This window comes from Aquarana catesbeiana, linkage group LG07, assembly GCF_042186555.1.
Source record: "Aquarana catesbeiana isolate 2022-GZ linkage group LG07, ASM4218655v1, whole genome shotgun sequence".
Classification (NCBI taxonomy): Eukaryota; Metazoa; Chordata; class Amphibia; order Anura; family Ranidae; genus Aquarana; species Aquarana catesbeiana.
The window spans coordinates 321,619,053-321,641,413 of NC_133330.1; the positions used below are offsets into that span (position 1 = coordinate 321,619,053).

The 22,361-nt window shown below is 43.6% G+C and overlaps 1 protein-coding gene across 5 annotated transcripts in view; it reads right to left on the reverse strand.

Moving 5' to 3' along the window:
- Positions 1-13,354: 13,354 nt before the first annotated feature.
- Positions 13,355-22,361, reverse strand: part of LRRC7 (leucine rich repeat containing 7) — a 508,948-nt gene continuing 499,941 nt past the window's right edge. For 4 of the 5 annotated variants that reach the window (XM_073593758.1, XM_073593756.1, XM_073593759.1 and 1 more), the window contains one exon: positions 13,355-17,546. In XM_073593758.1, coding sequence (XP_073449859.1) covers positions 17,439-17,546 — 108 coding nt within the window. In that variant the 3' untranslated portion in view covers positions 13,355-17,438. The remainder of the gene's footprint in view (positions 17,547-22,361) is intronic. The other variant, XM_073593761.1, reaches the window with a different exon arrangement.

Consider the following 22,361-nt stretch of genomic DNA (forward strand, 5'->3'; position numbering starts at 1 on the left):
GCCTGCTTTAACCTTCGAAATGCTGAACCACCACACTGCATCTGGATGCATTACATGTGATTGCACTGTAGCCCCAAATACTTGAATGGGTTTCGTTCTTTGACCATACCACCTCCCGAATGTGACTTGCCGTTTAACTTTTGCCGTAATTGCCACAAGGGTACTGCCCTGAGCGATTGCATTGCTTTGTTTAGGTGGATGGTAAGGGGATGGTAAAAAGGTTCAACCACTGGCTTTTACTGCCCACTCCCCTTCCCCCCAGTTGCCCGTGCGAAAGAGCCCTAGAAGCCTCCCTTGTGCAGACAGCTGAAAGCCTTGAGATTGCTGCTGGGCACCGCCATCTTGGATGTGATGTCATCAGCCCCGGGAGATCTCAAAGATTATGTAGGGAGGTGAGAGGAGGGGCAGGGGAGCTGGTCCAGCACAGCAATGATTAGACCCTCCCAGAGGAAGAGAGGGCTATGATGTGCCAGAAGGGAGGGGGCTTTGCTAATGAATTGACTCTTTCTGGAGTAGTCAAATTTTCTTGCAAAACCAAGGTCACACTGCGAGTAAATAAAAAGATAATTTATGGAAAGGACTTGATTGTTCTGTACTTCAACCAGAAATTTGGTGACAGGGTCTCTATAAGGTCAATGGTGACTGGTTCTCTTAGAAGATTGCCTTTAGGCCAATGCAAATTCCTTCACCTTGGTGCACCACGGGCTCGCGGTTTATATTCAGGAGCAGTCCTGGTCTTAATGGCAATTTGTAGGATAGAAAAGCTTTGCACCGAGACGGCAGAAATATCTAATTGTGGAGTTGTCTTGGTGAAATAGTTACCATGGCAACCGCTGCAGAGATAAATGAGGGAAGCGGACCCAGCAATGAATGCATTTCAATGTTAATCTTACATGGTTTTGAAACAATAGCCTGCCTTGGCTAAGATTACTTTTCCAAATACCTAGTTGTTCAGGTATATGATGGCCTCTATGGAGAAGGCCTCTTCTATCATGGCGGCCTCTATGGAGAAGGCCTCTTCTATCATGGCGGCCTCTATGGAGAAGGCCTCTTCTATCATGGCGGCCTCTATGGAGAAGGCCTCTTCTATCATGGCGGCCTCTCTGTTCAATTTGACCCAGTCAAAAAATGGTCTTCATGGTGCAAATGGGCTTGTTGTATCTTAGGTGTATCCTCTGTCTGTTTGTTGACACTTACCTCTTTACCTGGTGAAGCCAGCAATACTCACCTAGGTCTCCTGTCCAGGTTCCTTGCCGTCACCTATTCCATTGGGTATTCGTCCCCTATAAACAATGATGGGTCACTATTCCTCCCACTGACACCAATGATGGGGCACTATTCCTCCCACTGACACCAACTATGTGACACTATTTCTTCCACTGACACCAACTATGGGGCACTATTCCTCCCATTGACACCAATGATGGGGCACTATTCCTCCCATTGACACCAATGATGGGGCACTATTCCTCCTATTGACACCAATGATGGGGTACTATTCCTCCTATTGACACCAACGATGGGATACTATTCCTTTCATTGACACCAACGATGGGGCACTATTCCTCCCATTGACACCAACAATGGAGCACTATTCCTCCCACTGACACCAACGATTGGGCACTATTTCTCTTACTGACACCAAGGATGGGGCACTATTGACACCAAGGATGGGGCACTATTCCTTCCACTGACACCAACAATGGGGCACTATTCTTCCCATTGACACCAATGATGGGGCACTATTCCTCCTATTGACACCAATGATAGGATACTTTTCCTTCCATTCACACCAACAATGGGGCACTATTCCTTCCACTGACACCAACGGTGGGGCACTATTCCTCCCACTGACATTAACAATGAGATACTATTCCTCCCATTGACACCAATGATGGGGTACTATTCCTCCCACTGACACCAAAATGGAGCACTATAACTCCTATTGACACCAATAATGGTGCACTTTTAATCCCATTAACACCAAAAATGGGGCACTATTCCTCCCACTGACACCAATGATAGGACATCTATAGTCAATGTAGTCATCTGTGCGCACAGTGTATACATGTATGCAACAGAGTTTTCTGATCTGAGTGAAGCAGGGTCCTTCCTCCGCTGTTGTAGGGCTATCCATGATCCAGGCAGAGAGATATCCTGCCACTTCTGGAAGATTGTGAAAAAGCTTTCTGCCTAACTTCACGAGTGTATAACCAGATTTTATTTTCTTCTGGTCTTGGAAAGATTTGGGAATAGTTAAAGCCCCACTCCGAAGAAATGTATTTTTCCCATTCATCCCTTCCTCCCACTTTTATCTAACCCATCCTGAAAGTCTTTTTTTTTTTTTTTTTACTCCATACCTGGTGAAGCCAGCTATACTCATCTAAGTCCCCCATCCAGGTCCTTTGCCATCACCAGTTCCATTGTAGAGGACTACTAATCCAGCGCCCAAGGACACCAGTCCCTTCCACTCCTCTCTGCTGATACTGCAAATGATAAGGTACACCTTGCTGTCTGTGTGCTGATGTTCTGCTGATGTCCTGCTTTTAACTGAAGGTAATAAAGAAGACACATTTTTAGCCATGATTTGAGGTGTGTGGTCATCCATTCTTATCATTTCCAGTATCTCCGGCACTAACCGAACCTACACCCTGTGCTGTGGCTGGGCAGTAAGTGGTGGACTGACCTGGAGAGGTGCATTCTTTCTTTTCAAGTTCCTCTCTCGCTGATGTCAGTCCTCTTCTGGATCCTGAGAGGACCCCCACTGCTGGACAACCGATAGAAAGTGTTCACGTCAGGGCTTTTTTTTCTCAGAGAATAGGTGCAGGTACTCCCCCCTTCTGAGTCAACCCTTGTCTCTGTCCCCTACCCACCTCTGAGGACGATCCTCTGCAGCCAGCAATAATAGATCGCGCCAGCAACAATAGATACCCCACAGGAACAACAGATTTCCCCAAGCAACAGTAGACCCCCCCTCACAACAAAATACCACCCTCACAACCATAGACCCCCAATGTAACAATATAGTAGATCTCCCTAGAGCCAGCATCAGTAGACCCTCCAGCAGCCAGCAACAATAGACACCTCCCTCATCAGTAGGTCCCTCCCAGCAAACACTTACCCTATAGCAACGTAAGACTCCCCCCCCCCGCAAAAATAAATCCCCCACCAGCCAAAATAGACCTCCCTAGCAACAAATTATCCCCTCCCCCAGTAACCATAGATCCCCCCAGCAACCAGAATAAATAGACCCTCCAGCAGCCAGCAACAATAGACACCTCCCTCAACAGGAGGTCCCTCCCAGCAAAAATTGATCCCCTAGCAACATGAAAATAAATATGAAGCAAAAATAAATCCCCCACCAGCAACAATAGACCTCCCAATGACAATAGATACCCCAACAACCAGAATCAATAGACCCTCCAGCAAAAAAGCCCTGGTTCATGCCATGCAGAATGGGGCTTTAAAAGGTATTTTCTAGCTGTGTCCCTCAACAGTAGGTCCCTCCCAGCAAAAAATTACCCCATAGCAGCATAAGACCCCCCCCCAGCAAAAATAAACCCCCCACCAGCAACAATAGACCTCCCTAGCAACAAATTATCCCCTCCCCCCGTAACAATAGATTCCCCCCAGCAACCAGAATCAATAGACCATCCAGAAGCCAGCAACAGACCCCTCCCTCAACAGGAGGTCCCCCCCAGCAACATAAAAATAAATATGAAGCAAAAATAAATCCCCCACCAGCAACAATAGACCTCCCAAGCATCAAATGACCTCCCCCCCAGTGACAATAGATACCCCCGCAACCAGAATCAATAGACCCTCCAGCATACCCCAGCACCCCATTCAGAACGTTCCCCCACATTCCCGCTGAAAAAAAGCCCTGGTTCATACCATGCAGAATGGGGCTTTAAAAGGTATTTTCTAGCTGTGTCCCTCAACAGTAGGTCCCTCCCAGCAAAAAATTACCCCATAGCAGCATAAGACTCCCCCCACCCCCAGCAAAAATAAATCCCCCACCAGCAACAATAGACCTCCCTAACAACAAATGATCCCCTCCCCCAGTAACAATAGATTCCCCCCAGCAACCAGAATCAATAGACCCTCCAGCAGCCAGCAACAATAGACCCCTCCCTCAACATGAGGTCCCTCCCAGCAAAACTTGATCCCCTAGCAACATAAAAATAAAATATGTAGAAAAAATAAATCCCCACCAGCAACAATAGACCTCCCAAGCATCAAATAACCCCCCCCCCCCTCAGTGACAATAGATACCCCAGCAACCAAAATCAATAGACCCTCCAGCATACCCCAGCACCCCAATCAGAACTTTCCCCCGCGTTTCCGCTGAAAAAAAGCCCTGGTTCATGCCATGCAGAATGGGGCTTTAAAAAGGTATTTTTTAGCTGTGTCCCCACTGGGGAAACTTCCCATTACTTCCTGTCCAAGTGACACAACAGAAAGTGAGTTGAAATGTCACCTAAAATGCAGGAAGCGGTCACCAGGACAGGTGTCCTTATTACAGAGACAACTGTAAAATTTGAGCTTTCCTATCACTTTGTCATGCTGACACTGGTCCAAGTAGAGAGAAAGTATCACTGCTCCAGGTGGGTCAGATCAAGGTAAAAGGCATCTCCTTCAGTCTAGAAGTCCAGGTGCTGGCAATGCTATGGCATTTAGACATCAAAGAAATTCTGGACAGCAGCACTCCAAAGATATTTGCCTTTATTCCATAAGGTGTCATCCAAAATACAGGTCACAGCAAAGTGGAAAAAAGCTTACGTGTTTTGCACTACAAGGAGTGCTTAGTCATAGCTGAGCTATGACTAAGCACTCCCTGTAGTGCGAAACGCGTAAGCTTTGTTCCGCTTTGCTGTGACCTGTATTTTGGATGACACCTTATGGAATAAATGCAAATATCTTTGGCGTGTGGCTGTCCAGAATTTCTTTGATGTCTAAAGGCTGACAGTGGTCACCGGGGCAAAAAGTGTGAATCTAAGCAGTGGGGACACAGACAGAAAAAAACAAGAAAACCGTTCCCCACTCCAGGCCCTCCACTTCAATTGTAGAAACAGCAAAACCCGATGAATCCAGCATTATATTGGACAGGGAAGAAGTACTAGCATGGTGAAAATACTTCTTTCCCCTCCTGTAATCACATGTGCACTGCAGAAGACCCTGATTGGCACCTTTTGCTGCAAATTCTTTGCCAACTTTCTTTTTCATTGATGTATAGCGGAGGCTGTATTCCAGGAGACTTATATCAAGATTCAGGAACCTAAGGTAGCTGCATATAAAAACACATGTAATACATTACTGTAGCTGGAGTTCAGCTTGAAAGGGAATTGCCATTCTTACATTTTTAAGGAGCAGGGCCTGGAGTTGTCATACTTATCCCTGCGTCACTACTACACTATTACCAAAGGTAAATAGACTGTGCACTTTGCAAGTGCAGTTGCACTCTGCAAGGGCATTTGCACTCTGCAAGGGCATTTGCACTCTGCAAGGGCATTTGCTCCAGAGCTTAGTAAATGAGGGGAAGCTCTGCTGACTTTTCCCTTGCATGTGATTGGGTATTCTTTGCAAAGTGATGCTTCGCCTCATTTACTAAGCTCTGCAGCAGATCCCCTTGCAGAGTGCAATTGTGCTTGCAAAGTTCACAGTCTATTTGCCTTTAATAGATCAACCCCTGTATGTTCACATCTCCCCAAAACCACATTAGTGTGTTGCATTTTTAGGAACGCACTTCACTTGCTGCATTTTGCTTGGCTCGCGTGTAACTTTATAGTCCAAGGCAACACTTAACAAAATGCACTAAAAATGCTAATTTAAAAAAATACTTGTTTTAATTAGTGCATCTTGAGTCACACGTCCATGATTTTACTTGTTTGTGGGGTGTAAATTGGAAATTAAAAGGAGAAAAGATACATGTAAAATGCGTTGCATTAAATTGCAATTTTTGGGGAAATTATTTTTTTAATATGTTTGGCAGCATGTCTCTCTGTATATATTTCTCCTATGGAAATATTTTTTTTCTTAATCTGTTGCAAAGTTCCTGACCTGGAGATCCTGCCATTAACAGCACTTCCTGTTTCAGGTTGACATTGCTAAGTTGCTGCCTTGCAATTAGCAGTAAGGTTGTCAAACTGCCATTTGCACCCCTTCAGTTGGCTGTCAGACTGCCTATAAAATATGAGGGAGACATGGGCCATAGACCACTGGAGGTCTGCAATGGAAGCAACATAGAAAGCAGCTGGCCTACCACATCATGTATGTCAGGGGAGAACTGGGGACGTTAGAAACCAGTATAGACAGCAATCCCAGTGCCTCCAAGCCTGTGTTAGTGCTTGTACATTTTCTATATCTTCTAACAAATAATCCAGCTCTACAAGGGTTTTTAAGTCTAGGGGAACATATAAAGAAGTTTTACTTACCCGATCCTCCATGCCCACAGGCTTCCTCCATGCTGCAAAGCACCCACAGCCTCTTCTTCTCTGCTCTTCTGCAGTCTGATGTCATCAAGACCAATGAAGAGCCCATAGCACTGCAATGGACATGAGGACGCCCAGGAACATTCTAAAGCCGTGTGTAGGGGAGTAGAGGAGAGCAACAACTGCTGGTGGAGTGGAGGATCTTGTAAATAAAACTGCTGTTCCCATTCCCTAGGCCAATGGTTCTCAACCTTATTGGGACTGACCAAGGTATGGTAGATTCTTCCAAAACCTTCCGTAACCCAACATTAAAAAAAAAAGTGTATACTCACACAATAAACATATGGGAATACAAATTATGTATTAACATTCTGTAAGGCTTTGGATGGACTGGGTGTCACTTTGTGTTGTGTGTGTGAGGGGGGGGGGCAAAAGTTCTGGAGTGGTTTGGCAAACTGCGGCAAACTTGGTGGTGCTGTAGAGGTTGAGGCTTCCTGAAGGAGCTGGGCAATGTGGTAGACTGGAGGACACTGCAGGGGCTAGGGGGCAATTTTGGGGGCACTATATAGGGGCTGCAGGCTTAGCATCAAGCTAGGGGGTACCGCACGATTGAGGGGCACTGTGGGAGGTTAGTGGGCACTTTGGGTACTGAGGGCTTTTAGCGGGGCTGCGGGCCACTATGGGAGGTTGGATGGATCTATGGGAGCTTCAAGGCACTATTAGAGGTTAGGGGATCTGCAGCCAGCTGGAGGCCTTAGAGGCCCAGCAGTTTGTCACGGCCTGATGTCTGAGAACCACTCCCCTAGACCTAAACAAGCATTTAGCAAGGATGAACAGCCGGCAACCCAAAACATCCAAGTGCAATAATCTTTTTTTGCTACAGGGTGAGTACGGGATAAAAAAAAGTACGCATTTCAGCTGAAGGTCTTAGTCACTGCAGGGTTAAGGGGCACTGTGGGAGGTTAGTGGGCATTTGGATTGTGAAGGACCTTAGGGGTGCTGAGGGCCACTATGGGAGGTTGTATAGAACTATGGGAGCTAGGAGGAACTATTGAAGGTTAGGGGATCTGCAGCTACTTGGAGGCCTTAGAGGAGAAAGGCTGCGGCCTGGCAGTTTGTCACAGCCTGATGGCTAAGAACCACTACCCTATACCTAAACAAGCATTTAGCAGAACCCGAAACATCCAAATGGGATCATTTTTATTTGCTACAGGGTGAGTACAGGATAAAAAACATACACGTTTTGGCTGAAAGCCTTAGTCACTGCAGGGTTGAGGGGCACTGTGGGAGGTTAATGGGCACTTTGGTTACTGAGGACTCTTAGCGGGGCTGCGGGCCACTATGGGAGGTTGGATGGACTAATGGTAACTGAGAGGCACTATTGGAGGTTAGGAGATCTGCAGCTAGCTGGAGGCCTTAGACGAGGGAGGCCGCAGCCTGGCAGTTTGTCACAGCCTGATGGCTGAGAACCACTGCCCTAGACCTAAACAAGAATTTAGCAAGGATGAACAGCCGGCAACCCGAAACATCCAAATGCGATAATCTTTATTTGCTACAGAGTGGTTACAGGATTAAAAAGCTTACTCTTTTCGGCTGAAGGCCTTCGATCAAAACGCGTGGCCTTCCGTCGAAACGTGTGCGTTTTTTATCCTGTACTCACCCTGTAGCAAATAAATACGACCTCATTTGGATGTTTCAGGTTGCCGCCTGTTCATCCTTGCTATCGCTTCAATCGAGTGAGACGAAGACACTCCAAGCCCGAGCACCAAGACCTCTCCTCCTCATTGGGAGTTGCTTCTTTTGTTGAATGTAAACAAGCATTTAACCCTTACAGTGCGGGGGCAGACCCACTGCAGGGAAGAGTTTTACCTTCACAGGAGATGCGCTTTAAATATATAGGACTAGGTGGTGAAACCAGGCCAGTGACAACAACAGCTCAGCTAAAAATCCAAGCTTGCCTTTTCTTTTAATAGAAATATTAATAATAGCTGTGTTAAGGATGGCAGAAAATCTCCCCGTGGCAGCTTTAAGCATTGGCAGGGAATCAGACCTTGGCCCAGTCCACCCAAAAAAAAAAAGATCCCCATTTTTGGGCAGAATGGACCCTGTTGGAAGAAAGATCAGCTGTTAATGATCTGAATCACTTTTATTCAAAATCTTCCACAAAAGTTTCAAAGCATGGAAAAATATCCTAAGAATAAACAGAGCTAAAAAAAGGTGAGCGGAGGAGGGGACGGGTCACATGCCATTGAAAATAGCTAACAGTCCTCAAAGCTCCATCTTGCACAAACATCAAAAAGAAAAACTACAAATCTATTTTATCAACATGAAGAAACTGAATTTCATCCCCAGAGTTTTCACATTCATCAGATTTCATAGGAAGGAAGTCTGCACATTGGTGACAATCATATTAGAACATCCAATTCATTGTTGGTAAGAGTCCACTGGCTAGATGATGAAGGATGGGCACTCATACCATTTATGGACACTCTCATTGCAGCAAATGTAGGGTTTGCTCTGCAGCAGGATTGGCTTGCTTTTAGCTAAGTTACTTCTTGAAAGTTATTTTTGTACTGCCGGAACTCCTCCCTGTTCTGTGGTTGGCTGTGTCTGCTGACTCCATTGGCCCATAGTTGGCTCAGCCAATGACAAGACATCAGGCACAGGAGGAGGTCTGGAAACAGTTGTCAAGGGTTCAATTTTCTGAAAGCAAGATAAATAAACAGCTGGTTCTGTGAATTATATTTCATATATACTGTATATATACACAGTATCTCACAAAAGTGAGTACACCCCTCACATTTTTGTAAATATTTTATTCTATCTTTTCATGTGACAACACTGAAGAAATTACACTTTGCTACAATGTAAAGTAGTGAGTGTACAGCTTGTATAACAGTGTAAATTTGCTGTCCCCTCAAAATAACTCAACACACAGCCATTAATGTCTAAACCGCTGGCAACAAAAGTGAAACTATCCAAATTGGACCCAAAGTGTCAATATTTTGTGTGGTCACCATTATTTTCCAGCACTGCCTTAACCCTCTTGGGCATGGAGGTCACCAGAGCTTCACAGGTTACCAATGGAGTCCTCTTCCACTCCTCCATGGCGACATCACGGAGCTGGTGGATGTTAGAGACCTTGCGCTCCTCCACCTTCCATTTGAGGATGCCCCACAAATGCTCAATAGGGTTTAGGTCTGGAGACATGCTTAGCCAGTCCATCACCTTTACCCTCAGCTTCTTTAGCAAGGCAGTGGTCGTCTTGGAGGTATGTTTGGGGTCGTTATCATGTTGGAATACTGCCCTACAGCCCAGTCTCCGAAGGGAGGGGATCATGCTCTGCTTCAGTATGTCACAGTACATGTTGGCATTCATGGTTCCCTCAATGAACTGTAGCTCCCCAGTGCCGGCAGCACTCATGCAGCCCCAGACCATGACACTTCCACCTCCATGCTTGACCATGGGCAAGACACACTTGTCCTTGCACTCCTTACCTGGTTGCTGCCACACACGCTTGCAAACCAATTTGATGCAGTGTGCAGCGTATGGATTGAGCACTGACAGGCTGACCCCCCACCCCCCACCCCCCCCCACCCCTTAAACCTCTGCAGCAATGCTGACAGCACTCATACGTCTATTTCCCAAAGACAACCTCTGGATATGACGCTGAGCACTTGCACTCAACTTCTTTGGTTGACCATGGCGAGGCCTGTTCTGAGTGGAACCTGTCCTGTTAAACCCCTGTATGGTCTTGGCCACCGTGCTGCAGCTCAGGGTCTTGGCAATCTTCTTATAGCCTAGGTCATCTTTATGTGTAGCAACAATTATTTTTTTCAGATCCTCAGAGAGTTATTTGCCATGAGGTGCCATGTTGAACTTCCAGTGACCAGTATAAGAAAGTGAGAGCGATAACACCAAATTTAACACACCTGCTCCCCATTCATACCTGAGACCTTGTAACACTAATGAGTCACATGACACCGGGGAGGGAAAATAGTTCATTGGGTCCAATTTGGACATTTTCACTTAGGGGTTACTCACTTTTGTTGCCAGCGGTTTTAGACATTAATGGCTGTGTGTTGAGTTATTTTGAGGGGACGGCAATTTTACACTGTTATACAAGCTGTACACTCACTACTTTACATTGTAGCAAAGTGTCATTTCTTCAGTGTTGTCACATGAAAAGATATGATAAAATATTTACAAAAATGTGAGGGGTGTACTCACTTTTGTGAGATACTGTATATAATACAGTATATATAATATAATATATACTGTATATAATATATAGTTATAATAAGGAATAGTACTAAAGAAGGTCTCCAGGCTAAATCAACAGATGGGAAGGTTTTGGGACTCATTCACACCAGATGTGTTGAGCTGAGCTACTCAATGCAAGGACACAGCGAATAAACGTCTGTCTATGTGCCCAGTTCACGCCAAACTAACGCGTTGGGGGAAAATGTAGGCATGCTTAAAAAAAACACATTACCATGTGCATTTTAATGCAATGTTAGTCAAATAAAGTTAGTGTTACTAAACCCAGGACCCTGCATTCACTATATCTGGTCTCTCTAGCAATACACACCAAACTGAGCATGTGCAGAGTGCCTGCAAGGCTCTGTTCTATCAGCAGATGGATTGGGGACAGTGCAAGAAGGGGGGGGGGGGGGATCAAAGAAGACAGGCTCACAGGCTCAAACAGCCTTTTTTTTTTACAATGCAGAGGATTAACCCCTTAGGTACCACAGTGAGTATAACAAGCATGCTTTACTGCATATACACACAGATTTTACTGTTGTGGGTTTAGTAACACTTAAAAAAAAGAACGAGGACTGTGGTGCAATGCAACAGTGCACAGCAGTGAGTGTGCACAATGCACACCAGTGCGTATACGTTATATGCACCATACTGCACCCCCTCTCCTATGAATGAGCCCTTACTCTGTAATCTGACAGATAAAAGATTTAGGTCCCATTTACATTTTTGTCATGCATTGTGGTAAGCCAGCCCCTTGCATAAAATGGGCTGCCAACCCACCAAAATGTCTCAACATTTGTAATACATTGCAGCATAGTGCATTGTGGTGCACTGCATTGCCTTTGCTCTGTGTTAGAGTGATGGGGTGCCATTTAAAATGAATGACACTGCAAAACCTGCGACTTGCGGTGCGTTGTGGCAATACGCGCATTACAAAGCTGTAAATGGGCCCTTAAACTTTAGCCCCTCCCTTTTTCACCATCTCTTTGTTCAGCCAGCACTTCTTTAGATGATCATCTGTCGTAAATGGCATTGAATGGCGTCCCTAGAATAGGCTGGTCAGGGTATGCACATACAGACATCTCCCAGTTTAAATCTACCAAAAATTTTGGGACGCCTGCCTTTACACACACATGAACATTAATGGCATCCCAGTCTTAGTCCGTAGGGTTCAATATTGAGTTGGCCCACCCTTTGCAGCTATAACAGCTTCAACTTTTCTGGGAAGGCCGTCCACAAGGTTTAGGAGTGTGTCTATGGGAATGTTTGACCATTCTTCCAGAAGCGCATTTGTGAGGTTGAAATGAATGTCCAGCAACCAGCAGCAGTTGTCAAATTTGTACAAATCTTTTGCATGTAACTAGTCTTACTGGCTACATGCGCATAGAGCATCTAATTGACTCTGGACATAGACAACGTGCATTCAGGTTCAGAGTTTCTGCAGAGTTCTGGCCAGTGTTGCTGCGTCCAGAGACTGTGTTTAGCCCAGTGGCGGCTGTTTTTTTTTTTTGGTGGTGGGGGGGGGGGGGCGGTGGCAAGCAACCACTCCCCCCCCCCCCCCCGGGCGGCCGGCTGCACTCTTGGGGTATAGAGTTAGCCACCTCTGAACACAGCAAACTATGTACCCTTGCTCACCCCTGTGAAAGTGCGTTAACACAAAGTAATAATTGCAAAATTTATAATGAGTTTATAAAAGACTGGCAAGACTGCGCCCCCATCATGGGTGATTAGCGGCACTTTAACCCCCATACACTTTAAAAAAAATGTTATTCCTTATTCAATCTGTCCTTTTTTTTATTCACTGGAAGGACTATAAAAGGATTGAGAACTGAAAGTATTAACAAATAAAATGCTGAGCATATGAAGATTAAAGCTGCATTCAATGGGATGTTTTTCTTCCAGTCTTTAACCCTGATGATACAGAAAAAAAAAATGTCTGTGTGCACATACCCAACATTACACAAGCCTGTTCGATTTTTTTTTTTTACCAATGTAACATTCAGAAAGAACTCCATTCCTTGCAGACTAAAGGACTGTGACAATCATAATCGATGGCCTTTGTAGCATGTTAAATGCCTGAAAACGATGAGCATTTTGTAGGCCACGAATTCTGAAAAGTACTCAGCAGCGTCCTTTGAGGAGACCCAGATGAAAGGAAAATGAAGGATGCTGACATATTAAACAATAACACGCTCGCCTTATTTTTCTGGTCTCTACTAGAAAAATGACAGCTGGAACCTGATCACCTTAAAATCCACTCTGACATTCCTTTATTTTATTGTACTCTTTATGAGGTGCAGTAGGCATCTTAGAGGAGATGTAATTCACAAAGCTGCTTGCCGAAAGTATAAATGTGGGAGACATTAAAAAGCCAAATGACAGTGTCTCAGTGCCTTGATGGATTCCCCAAACTGCAGAACAAAAAAATAATTGAGGAATCCAGAAGCAACACAGTGACACCTTCGTCATGGTCTTTTAGAAGGGTTGAAGAACCAAGCTGCTGCTCAGAAACCTCAATATTTGTGTGTGCAAGACAGCTTTTCTCAACCAGTGGGACCCTGGGGTTGCTCCAGAGGTTACTAGGGGGTTACTTGAGAAGAGAGCAGTGGCAGATTGATCTTCTGGCTATCAATGTAAGGGATCACTTCTACACTGGCTACCAATGTATGGGGTTACTACTACACTAGCCAGGAATGTAAGGGGTCACTTATATTCACATCACCAGCACATCACCAAACGACATCATTCCCACAAAACTCCTGAAAGAATGTTCCGACATCTTGGCGCCTACCATAACACACCTCATAAATCAATCATTCAAAGAAGGGATTGTGCCAATCACCCTCAAGCAAGGCATCGTCAAATGCCTGCTAAAGAAACCCAATCTCGACTCTAAGGACCCTAACTGCCGCAGACCGATAACAAGTCTCAACACCATCTCCAAGATTATGGAGAAAGCAGTAGTACATCAGCTACAACGCCACCTGGACACGCACCAACTCCTGGACCCTCTGCAATCAGGCTTCCGCCCAGGCCATGGCACAGAAACAGCACTTCTCAAAATATGGGACGACGCCCTTGAAGCAGCAGATGACGGAGAATCGTGTCTCCTGGTACTGTTAGAGCTCACTGCAGCATTTGATACAGTGGACCACAATACTTTACTTGTCCGCCTCGCAGAAGTAGCAGGAGCTACAGATTCTGCTCTTAAATGGTTTGCATCCTTCTTAGAGAATCGCTTTCAGATAGTGAAACTAGGAGCATTCACCTCGGAAACCCGGGCAATCTCCTGTGGAGTCCCTCAGGGCTCACCCTTGTCACCAGTGCTATTCAACATCTACATCCGCCCACTCCTCAATATCATCAGAAAAAGGGATCTCTGTTTCCACTCATACGCTGATGACACCCAACTCTACCTTCGTATCACCGGACAAAAAGACCATCATCAGCAATTAGAGAAATGCCTCACTTTAATAGATGACTGGATGACCATTAGCTCCCTCAAACTCAACGGTTCAAAAACAGAACTTTTTCTCCTACACGCTAACAAAAATTCCAAAACTAAGACTCCGTGGACACCATCTTCGGACAGACCATCTCTCCAAGCACCAAAGCCAAGAGTCTCTGAGTCATCTTTGACTCAGGAATGACAATGGATGCACAAATAGGATCAGTAGTTAGCGGATCTAACCATCTCCTCCGCCTGCTACGTAGACTCATCCCCTTCATCCCAGAAGAGGACAAAGCGGCAGTTGTTGGAACAATCATCAATTCCCGACTCGACTACGCAAACTCGCACTACGTAGGATTACCCCAATATCAGCTTGCGCGCTTACAACTCATCCAAAACACGGCGGCAAGACTGTTAACAGGAAAAAAAACCTGGGAATCCATTTCCCCATCCCTAAGGAGCCTACACTGGCTAACCGTAAAGAATCGGATCACATTCAAGACCCTCTGCCTCACCCACAAATGCATACAAGGAAGCGCTCCACTATATCTCTGAGAGAAAATAAAACACCGCACACCTAATCGCAGTCTTCGATCAGCTAACCAAAACCTCCTCATCATTCCCAAATACCGCTACAAAGCAAAGGGAGAATGAAGATTCGCAGTACAAGGACCTCGGCTATGGAACGCTCTTCCGACCTACATCCGCATGGAAGAAAACCATCAAGGCCTTCAGGAAAAAACTAAAGACCTTCCTTTTCTAAGAAGCTGACAACAGAGAACGCATCTAGCGCCTTGAGGCGATTCAGTTCGCATTTGCAGCGCTTTACAAATCATTCATTCATTCATTCACTTCTACACTGCCCATCAAGGTAAGGGGTTACCTACACGGCCCACCTATGTAAGGGGTCATTTCAACACTGGCTACGAATGTAAGGGGTTACTTCTATACTGGACACCCATGTAAACGGCCACTTCTACACTGGCCACCAAGTTACGGGGTAATTTCTGCACTGGCCACCAATGTAAGGAGTTACTTCTTCACTGGCCACCAATGTAAGAGGTCACTTTAACACTGGCCACCAATATATGGGGTTCCATTTAACACTGGTCACCAATGTATGAGGCCACTCCAACTTTGGCCACCAATGTAAGGGGTCACTTCAACTTTGACCACAATGTAAAGGTCACTACAATTTTCACTGTCTGGGTTTCTTTTCTGGCTAATGTTATTTATTTCATTTATGATTATTACAGTGTTACTAAACTCACAACAGTAAAATCAGTCTGTATATGCAATAAAGCATGCTTGTTATACTCAACGTGGAACCTAAGAGGTTAGTTCTCTGCATTGTGTAAAAAGGCTGTTTGATCATGTTGTCTCCTCTGATCCTCCCCTTCTTCCACAGTCAAGCTGCACATGCTTGGTTTAGTGTGTATTGCTAGACAGTTTTTTTTCTTGGGAGAGTGTGATCAGCACAGGGCCAATCAGCACTGTCCAGACAGAGAGTCAGGGGTCAAGCAGCCTCATAGGACAATCAAGGGAGAATGAAAACTCCTCCTACAAGCTTTAACCAGACACTGATAACCGTCACTAGACTGCTATATACTGCTGATGAGAAAAGGTATTTTGCAGTTTATATTTACTAAAACTATTGCATCTCCATGTTCTGTGTACTGTGGGAGACCAGATATAGTGAATGCAAGGTCCTGGGTTTAGTAACACTTTAAGTAGACCCCATTCTTTATTTATTTATTTAAAACTCTCTACAATCTACTGATCATGCGCTAATGTACCATGAGCTTTATGTCTAATAATTTTAGTAGGGAGTTCCCTGAGTCCTGAAAACTATTTCATGGGTTCCTCTATGTTAAAAGGATTGAGAAAGGCTGGTTCAAGACATACAAGAAAGTCAATGGCAGATTGAGCCTGCCCAAAGTTCAAGCTTGGGTGGAGTCTAAAGTCCAAATCCAGACAACAATTTTAGTAGTAAAAGCACTTTTTCTCTTACCAGGGTGAGGATGGGTTTAAAAGCGTTTTTATACCGTTATCTGTGTCACTTTTGGAGAGATTGCCCTCACTTTCTGAAACGCCACAAGTAGTGAAGGGGAATCGCCACAGTTGGGACACATCAATTAGACCTAAAAAAGGAAACATCTGATAGCGCTAGATGCAAAATTATTTCATAGATCCTTCACTGTAAGGATTTTTGAAAAGACGTGTTGGTGACCATTGTTGAGATGGAATTAAATATAGACTGAATGCCTTTGTTATTAGAAATGACAGCCTCACCTATAAATAGTAGAAAGCTGAGTGATTGTCCAAGGAATTTACACAATTGCTGATGATGGGGTCAAAATAGACAAATTGGCAACCCTTATCTGGGTCCTCTGGATCAACAGTATTGCTAGTAGAACAGACTGAATAAGGTCTTTCCAGCCTTGTCGTGTTTGCGTCTGGATATCTTATTGGCTACAGATCGATTTTGTCACAGCCAATCAAGTTGCAGAGATTGAAGCTAAATCTGGAATCTGTTATTTTGCACATAGGATTGGCTTTTCACCGAGGGCTTTCAATCAAAAGCAACCTTTGTCCACATCTCTTGATGCACCGCTATAAAAATACTAAACATATATTTAGATGACATCCAGTCTACCCTTGCTTTTTCTTTTCAAATGAAATAAACGGCATTAATTCTATACATTTAAAGTGTTTTCCATAAGGCATAAGTATCTATTTCATATATAAAAAAGGGAATATTAATTCAGCGTACATTTTTAATAAATAACTTTCTTATCAATTTCTTTGTTCATTACGAAAATATGATTTTGTAATTATTATTTTTTTTTCGTATAGAAGTCAAAATATGACTTGCGATTCCTTCTAAGTTGTTTATGTTCTATATAAAAGGCATATACAACGTTGAGGCAGTGCTTGGTGGTGATTTTCGGGTACAAGTAGAGCGTCTTGTGTGCTTTCACGCTGTCAAAACTAGGAGATCCGCTTTGGGAAGAAAATTTTTTTTTTTTTATAAAACTGCACCACTGTTCAGCCCAAGCCTCAGGCTAAATGATTAAATCTAATACATTGTTATCCAAGTAAAAGTTTTTTTTTCTTTTTTTTTTTTTCATACGTATATAGTGAATGTCTGTCCATCAATTATAACATAGCATCTACATTTGGCACTGCTCTTTGCCATTGATCCAGCAATTGGCAAAAATGAAGAAAAGAGAAAAAAAAAAAAAAAAGAGAGGACCTGTCTAACGGACATCGTCACTGTTTATAAAAAATATTTAGACAGCAAGCTCACGTTGAATTACAAGGTCTACTGTTGTCTGAAAACTCTTCAAGAGCGCAACGGCCTTTTCGTGCTCCATATTTACAAAACTGTGTCCGTTGGCCTGGAATACAGAGAAAAGAGAATGGTTAGAAAACGTTTTACGAAGTGTAATTTTTCTTTCAGTAAAGTGTTTGTAAAGCCCAAACTTTTCTTTTTTTAACTTTTGGATATCTAGTATTAGTTATTCGCATTCAGCTGAACTAGTTTTGTAATGTTGAAGGCATCTCATAGCTTATCCAAGCCACCCTTTTTAGTTCTAATGTAGAAATGATGAAGTGGCTTGGATAAACTATGAAACGTCTTCAACATTACAGAACATGTCCAGCTGAATGTGACTGACTACTACTAGCTATACCATCCATGACCATGATGAATGAGAACTTTCACAGACATATTTTTGCATAGGCACTGCCAGGTTCTGTATTGCTATCTGTGTCCCCGCTGGAGAGCTTTACCCTTTCTGTTTGTCCTGGTGACCACTTTCAGACCACAAACCGTTACAAGGAATCCACATTTTTATAGTTGTAACAACTGTCTAAAAGGAGATTTCTCTATGATTTGGAGAGATTTCCTCTTACTTCCTGTTGGGTTGCTGGGACAGAAAGTAGGGGGAAATCTTTCAAATAGCTCACAGATGTTCAAACCCTTTATCCAAAACTTAAAGAAAAAAGAAGTGTGGCTTTGCATACACTTTACCCTCTTGCCACTGGCATTCTGTATATATGGCAGCATGGAGGTGGGTTTATTTCATGCTACCTCATATATACTATATTACCAAAAGTATGGGGACGCTTGCCTTTATATGCACATGAATTTTAATGGCATCCCAGTCTTAGTCCGTAGGGTTCAATATTGAGTTGGCCCACCCTTTGCAGCTATAACAGCTTCAACTCTTCTGGGAAGGCTGTCCACAAGGTTTAGGAGTGTGTATATGGGAATGTTTGACTATTCTTCCAGAAGCGCATTTGTGAGGTCAGGTACTGATATTGGATGTGTAAGCACGATTAAACTTCAATTTTTCATTTCGGATGTGCCGCCATTCTTCTCTCTATTGCTTGGATTCTTTGGTCGCGGACCCAGGCTGGCACCCGACTTTTTACAGCAGTGCTTGAGACCTCTCATCAGCTTGGAGCGGTGTGTACCCTTTTTCTTTTCTAACTGTTGTTGGATGAGAAGGTCTGGCTCACAGTCTCCGCTTGAATCCATCCCAAAGGTGTTCTATTGGGTTGAGGTGCAGGCCAGTCAAGTTCCTCCACCCCAAACTTGTTCATCCATGTCTTTATGGACCTTGCTTTGTGCAATGGTGCACAGTCATGTTGAAACAGGAAGGGGCCATCCCCAAACTGTTCCCACAAAGTTGGGAGCATGAAATTGTCCAAAATATGCTGACATCTTAAGAGTTCCTTTCACTGGAACGAAGGGGCCAAGCCCAACTCCTGGAAAAAGGTTTTTGGATGATGGACTTTATAGGCTACGTAGTTTTTATTTATTTACAGAAACATATGAAACAATTTGAAAAACACTGACTATCCACAATTATGCCTTGAAGCATACAACACACCACCTATGTATCATAGAAAACTAGAATACTTAGTAGTGAGAAACCCAAAGGTCACTCTCCAAGAAATGGATGATGTAGTTGTAATTTAGAAGAGGCGGTGCGTCGTGGTTCAGCTCAGCTCTACATGATATGCGTACTCAAAAATGGGAGCTTAGGGCATAGTCTATGAATAGAGAATCACAATTAAGTTTCTAACATATAGTTATAATACACAGTATTGTCAATACAATGATAATTTAATGGTATACATTGCTGCTCAGCTTCCCCAAACCACATTGTACCAGTTGCCACAGGTCCAGGCCCACAGAAGGACTCTGGGACTATGTGAACAGGCGTAACATTAGAATAGTATTATCTCTAACAGATGGTATGTATATAATTGGCCAACTTGTATATATATATATATATATATATATATATATATGAGAGATAACTTACATTATTGTAGTCAAAAAAGTAAATAAGGGACCAAGGTCCACAGCGCAGCTTCAAGGCACAATTGTGGATAGTCAATGTTTTTAAAATTGTTTCATATGTTTCTGTAAATAAATAAATGTATATACTTTTTTACAAAACTCTGTAGTTAGTGTTGTGCCTATAAAGTCCATCATCCAAAAACCTTTTTTCCAAATATAATATATCGGGACATGGCATATATCTACTAATTTCTCGTATCCACAGTACCACTCTGTGATGATACAAATCCAATTTATCCATCCCCTGGAAAAACAACCCCACACCATAATCTCCCCTCCAGCAATAATTTGGACCAGTGCACAAAGCAAGGTCCATCAAGACATGGATGAGCGAGTTTGGGGCGGAGGAACTTGACTGGCCTGCCCAGAGCCCTGACCTCAACCTGATAGAACACCTTGGGATGAATTAGAGCAGAGACTGTGAGCCAGGCCTTCTTGTCCAACATCAGTGCCTGAACTCACAAATGTGCTTCTAGAAGAATGTTCAAACATTCCCATAGACACACTCCTAAACCTTGTGGACAGCCTTCCCAGAAAAGTTGAAGCTGTTATAGCTGCAAAGGGTGGGGTATTGGCGTCCCAATACTTTTGATAATATAGTGTATTTTCCTATGATTTGGAGAGATTTCCTCTTACTTTCTGTTGGGACGCTGGGACAGAAAGAGAGGGGAAATGTTTCAAACGGCTTATGTCGCGTACACACGACCAGTTTTGCCGTCGGAATAAACTCCAAAGGTTTCTCCGACGGAACTCTGACGGAATTTCATTCAAGCGGTCTTGCCTACACATGGTCAACCCAAAGTCCGACCGTCCAGAATGCGGTGACGTACAACACTTACAACGGGACTAGAAAAAGGAAGTTCAATAGCCAGTATCCAATAGCTGCCGTCTCATACTTGCTTCAGAGCATGCGTCGTTTTTGGTCCGTCGGAACAGCATACAGACGATCGGTTTTCCCGATAGGAATTGGTTCCGTCTGAAATATTTAGAACTTGTTCCATTTCTAGGTCCGTCAGAATTTTCGAAAAAAAAAAAAAAATGAGGCCTACACACGATCTGAATAGATGATGAAAAGCTTCCGTCTGACTTTTTCTGTCGGACATTCCGCTCGTGTGTACGCGGCTTTACAGATGGCAAAAGAAAACTGATGTTCAAACCCTTTATCCAAAACTTAAAAAAAAAAAGAAGTGTGTCTTTGCATACACTTTACCCTCTTGTCACTGTACGTATGCATATATGTGGTAGCAGTGAGGTAGGTTTTATTTCATGATACCTCATATATGTGTCTATGCTGTGCTTGTTCAATTGTGCACCACAAGCAACTATGAACTGCGCTTTTACCGACAACACACAGTGACAAACAGGAGACGGTAGGATGGGCTCCCTATCACATGATGGGGACATTACAAAATTAAATGGGTGGTGAGGGGTTAAAATAAAAGAATAGAAGACAATGGATCTCTCTGCATACCTGTTCTCCAATCATTGCTGAATCTGCCTATGTCTAAGGAAAATCTTCTTGATGGGGATACAGACAATGAAAACCTGGTAGCGGATCTAACTCTTTCCAACTTCATGAAAAGCCTAAAAAATATTTTAGCTTATATGTGTGCCAGTGACTCCAGATGTATTATCTCTCTGCTTGAGTTCCCAGGTTTACACACTTGACATGGCAATTACAAGGGTGTCCATTTTGCCAGTTTTATTTTTATCTATGTTATATTGTGGAAAATACAGCTGAATAAGCTGAAACACCCCAACGTGGGGCAGTAACAGAGTAAGGAACTTTAGCATTGAGATCTTACTTCTGAAGACCCCAATGATAGCAGTGGGTCAACTAGCCCAGCATATACCACCTAGAACTTAAATAGTACTTTTGAATGGGCTGGCCTATAAAGATACTAGGATTCACCGTAATTATGAGCATTAAAAAAATCACTGAAATCTAATTGGTGAATCCTAATATCCTTATAATATGCAGTAGGTTACATCACATGTTCAGTATCAAAAACCAACCCTACAGTTGGTGTTTACTTATTTTGAATAATACTAATAATATGTTTTTGTTGTCTGTGTCCGATTTGGGATATTCCCTTTACTTCCTGTCCCAGTTATGCCGCGTACACACGGTCGGATTTTCCGACGGGAAATGTTGGATGTGAGCTTGTTGTCAGGAAAGTCCGACCGTGTGTATGCTCCATCGAACATTTGCTGTCGGACTTTCCGCCAACAAATGTTTGAGAGCAGGTTCTCAAATTTTCCGCCAACAAAACTTTGTTGTCGGAAAGTCCGATCGTGTGTACACAAGTCCCTCACACAAAATTCCATGCATGCTCTGAATCAAGCAGAAGAGCCGCACTGGCTATTGAACTTCCTTTTTCTCGGCTCGTCGTACGTGTTGTACGTCACCGCGTTCTCATGTTCGGAATTGTTGGCCAACATTTGTGTGACCGTGTGCATGCAAGACAAGTTTGATCCAACATCCTTCGAACAAAAATCCACGGTTTTGTTGGCGGAAAGTCCGATCGTGTGTACGTGGCATAACACTATAGGAAGTAGGAGCTAAGCCCATCAAAGTGAGGGGAAATCCCATCTTGAGAAGATTAAACTTGCCCCATCTGAAGATTTCCTTTCCATTTCAGATGAAATTAGAAACCTGACCAGCGTACTATCCTCTCACACCTTTATCCAAAACAAAACAAAAGGTATTTTTAGATATATATTTTTTTAAAGTGTTAAATTGCACCAAGATTTTCATCCAAGTCTACATTGCACTGTTTTTTCAAAAGTTAGTATAAAGGAAACGTAGTGGTGGTGGATTAAACCAATATTGTTTTGC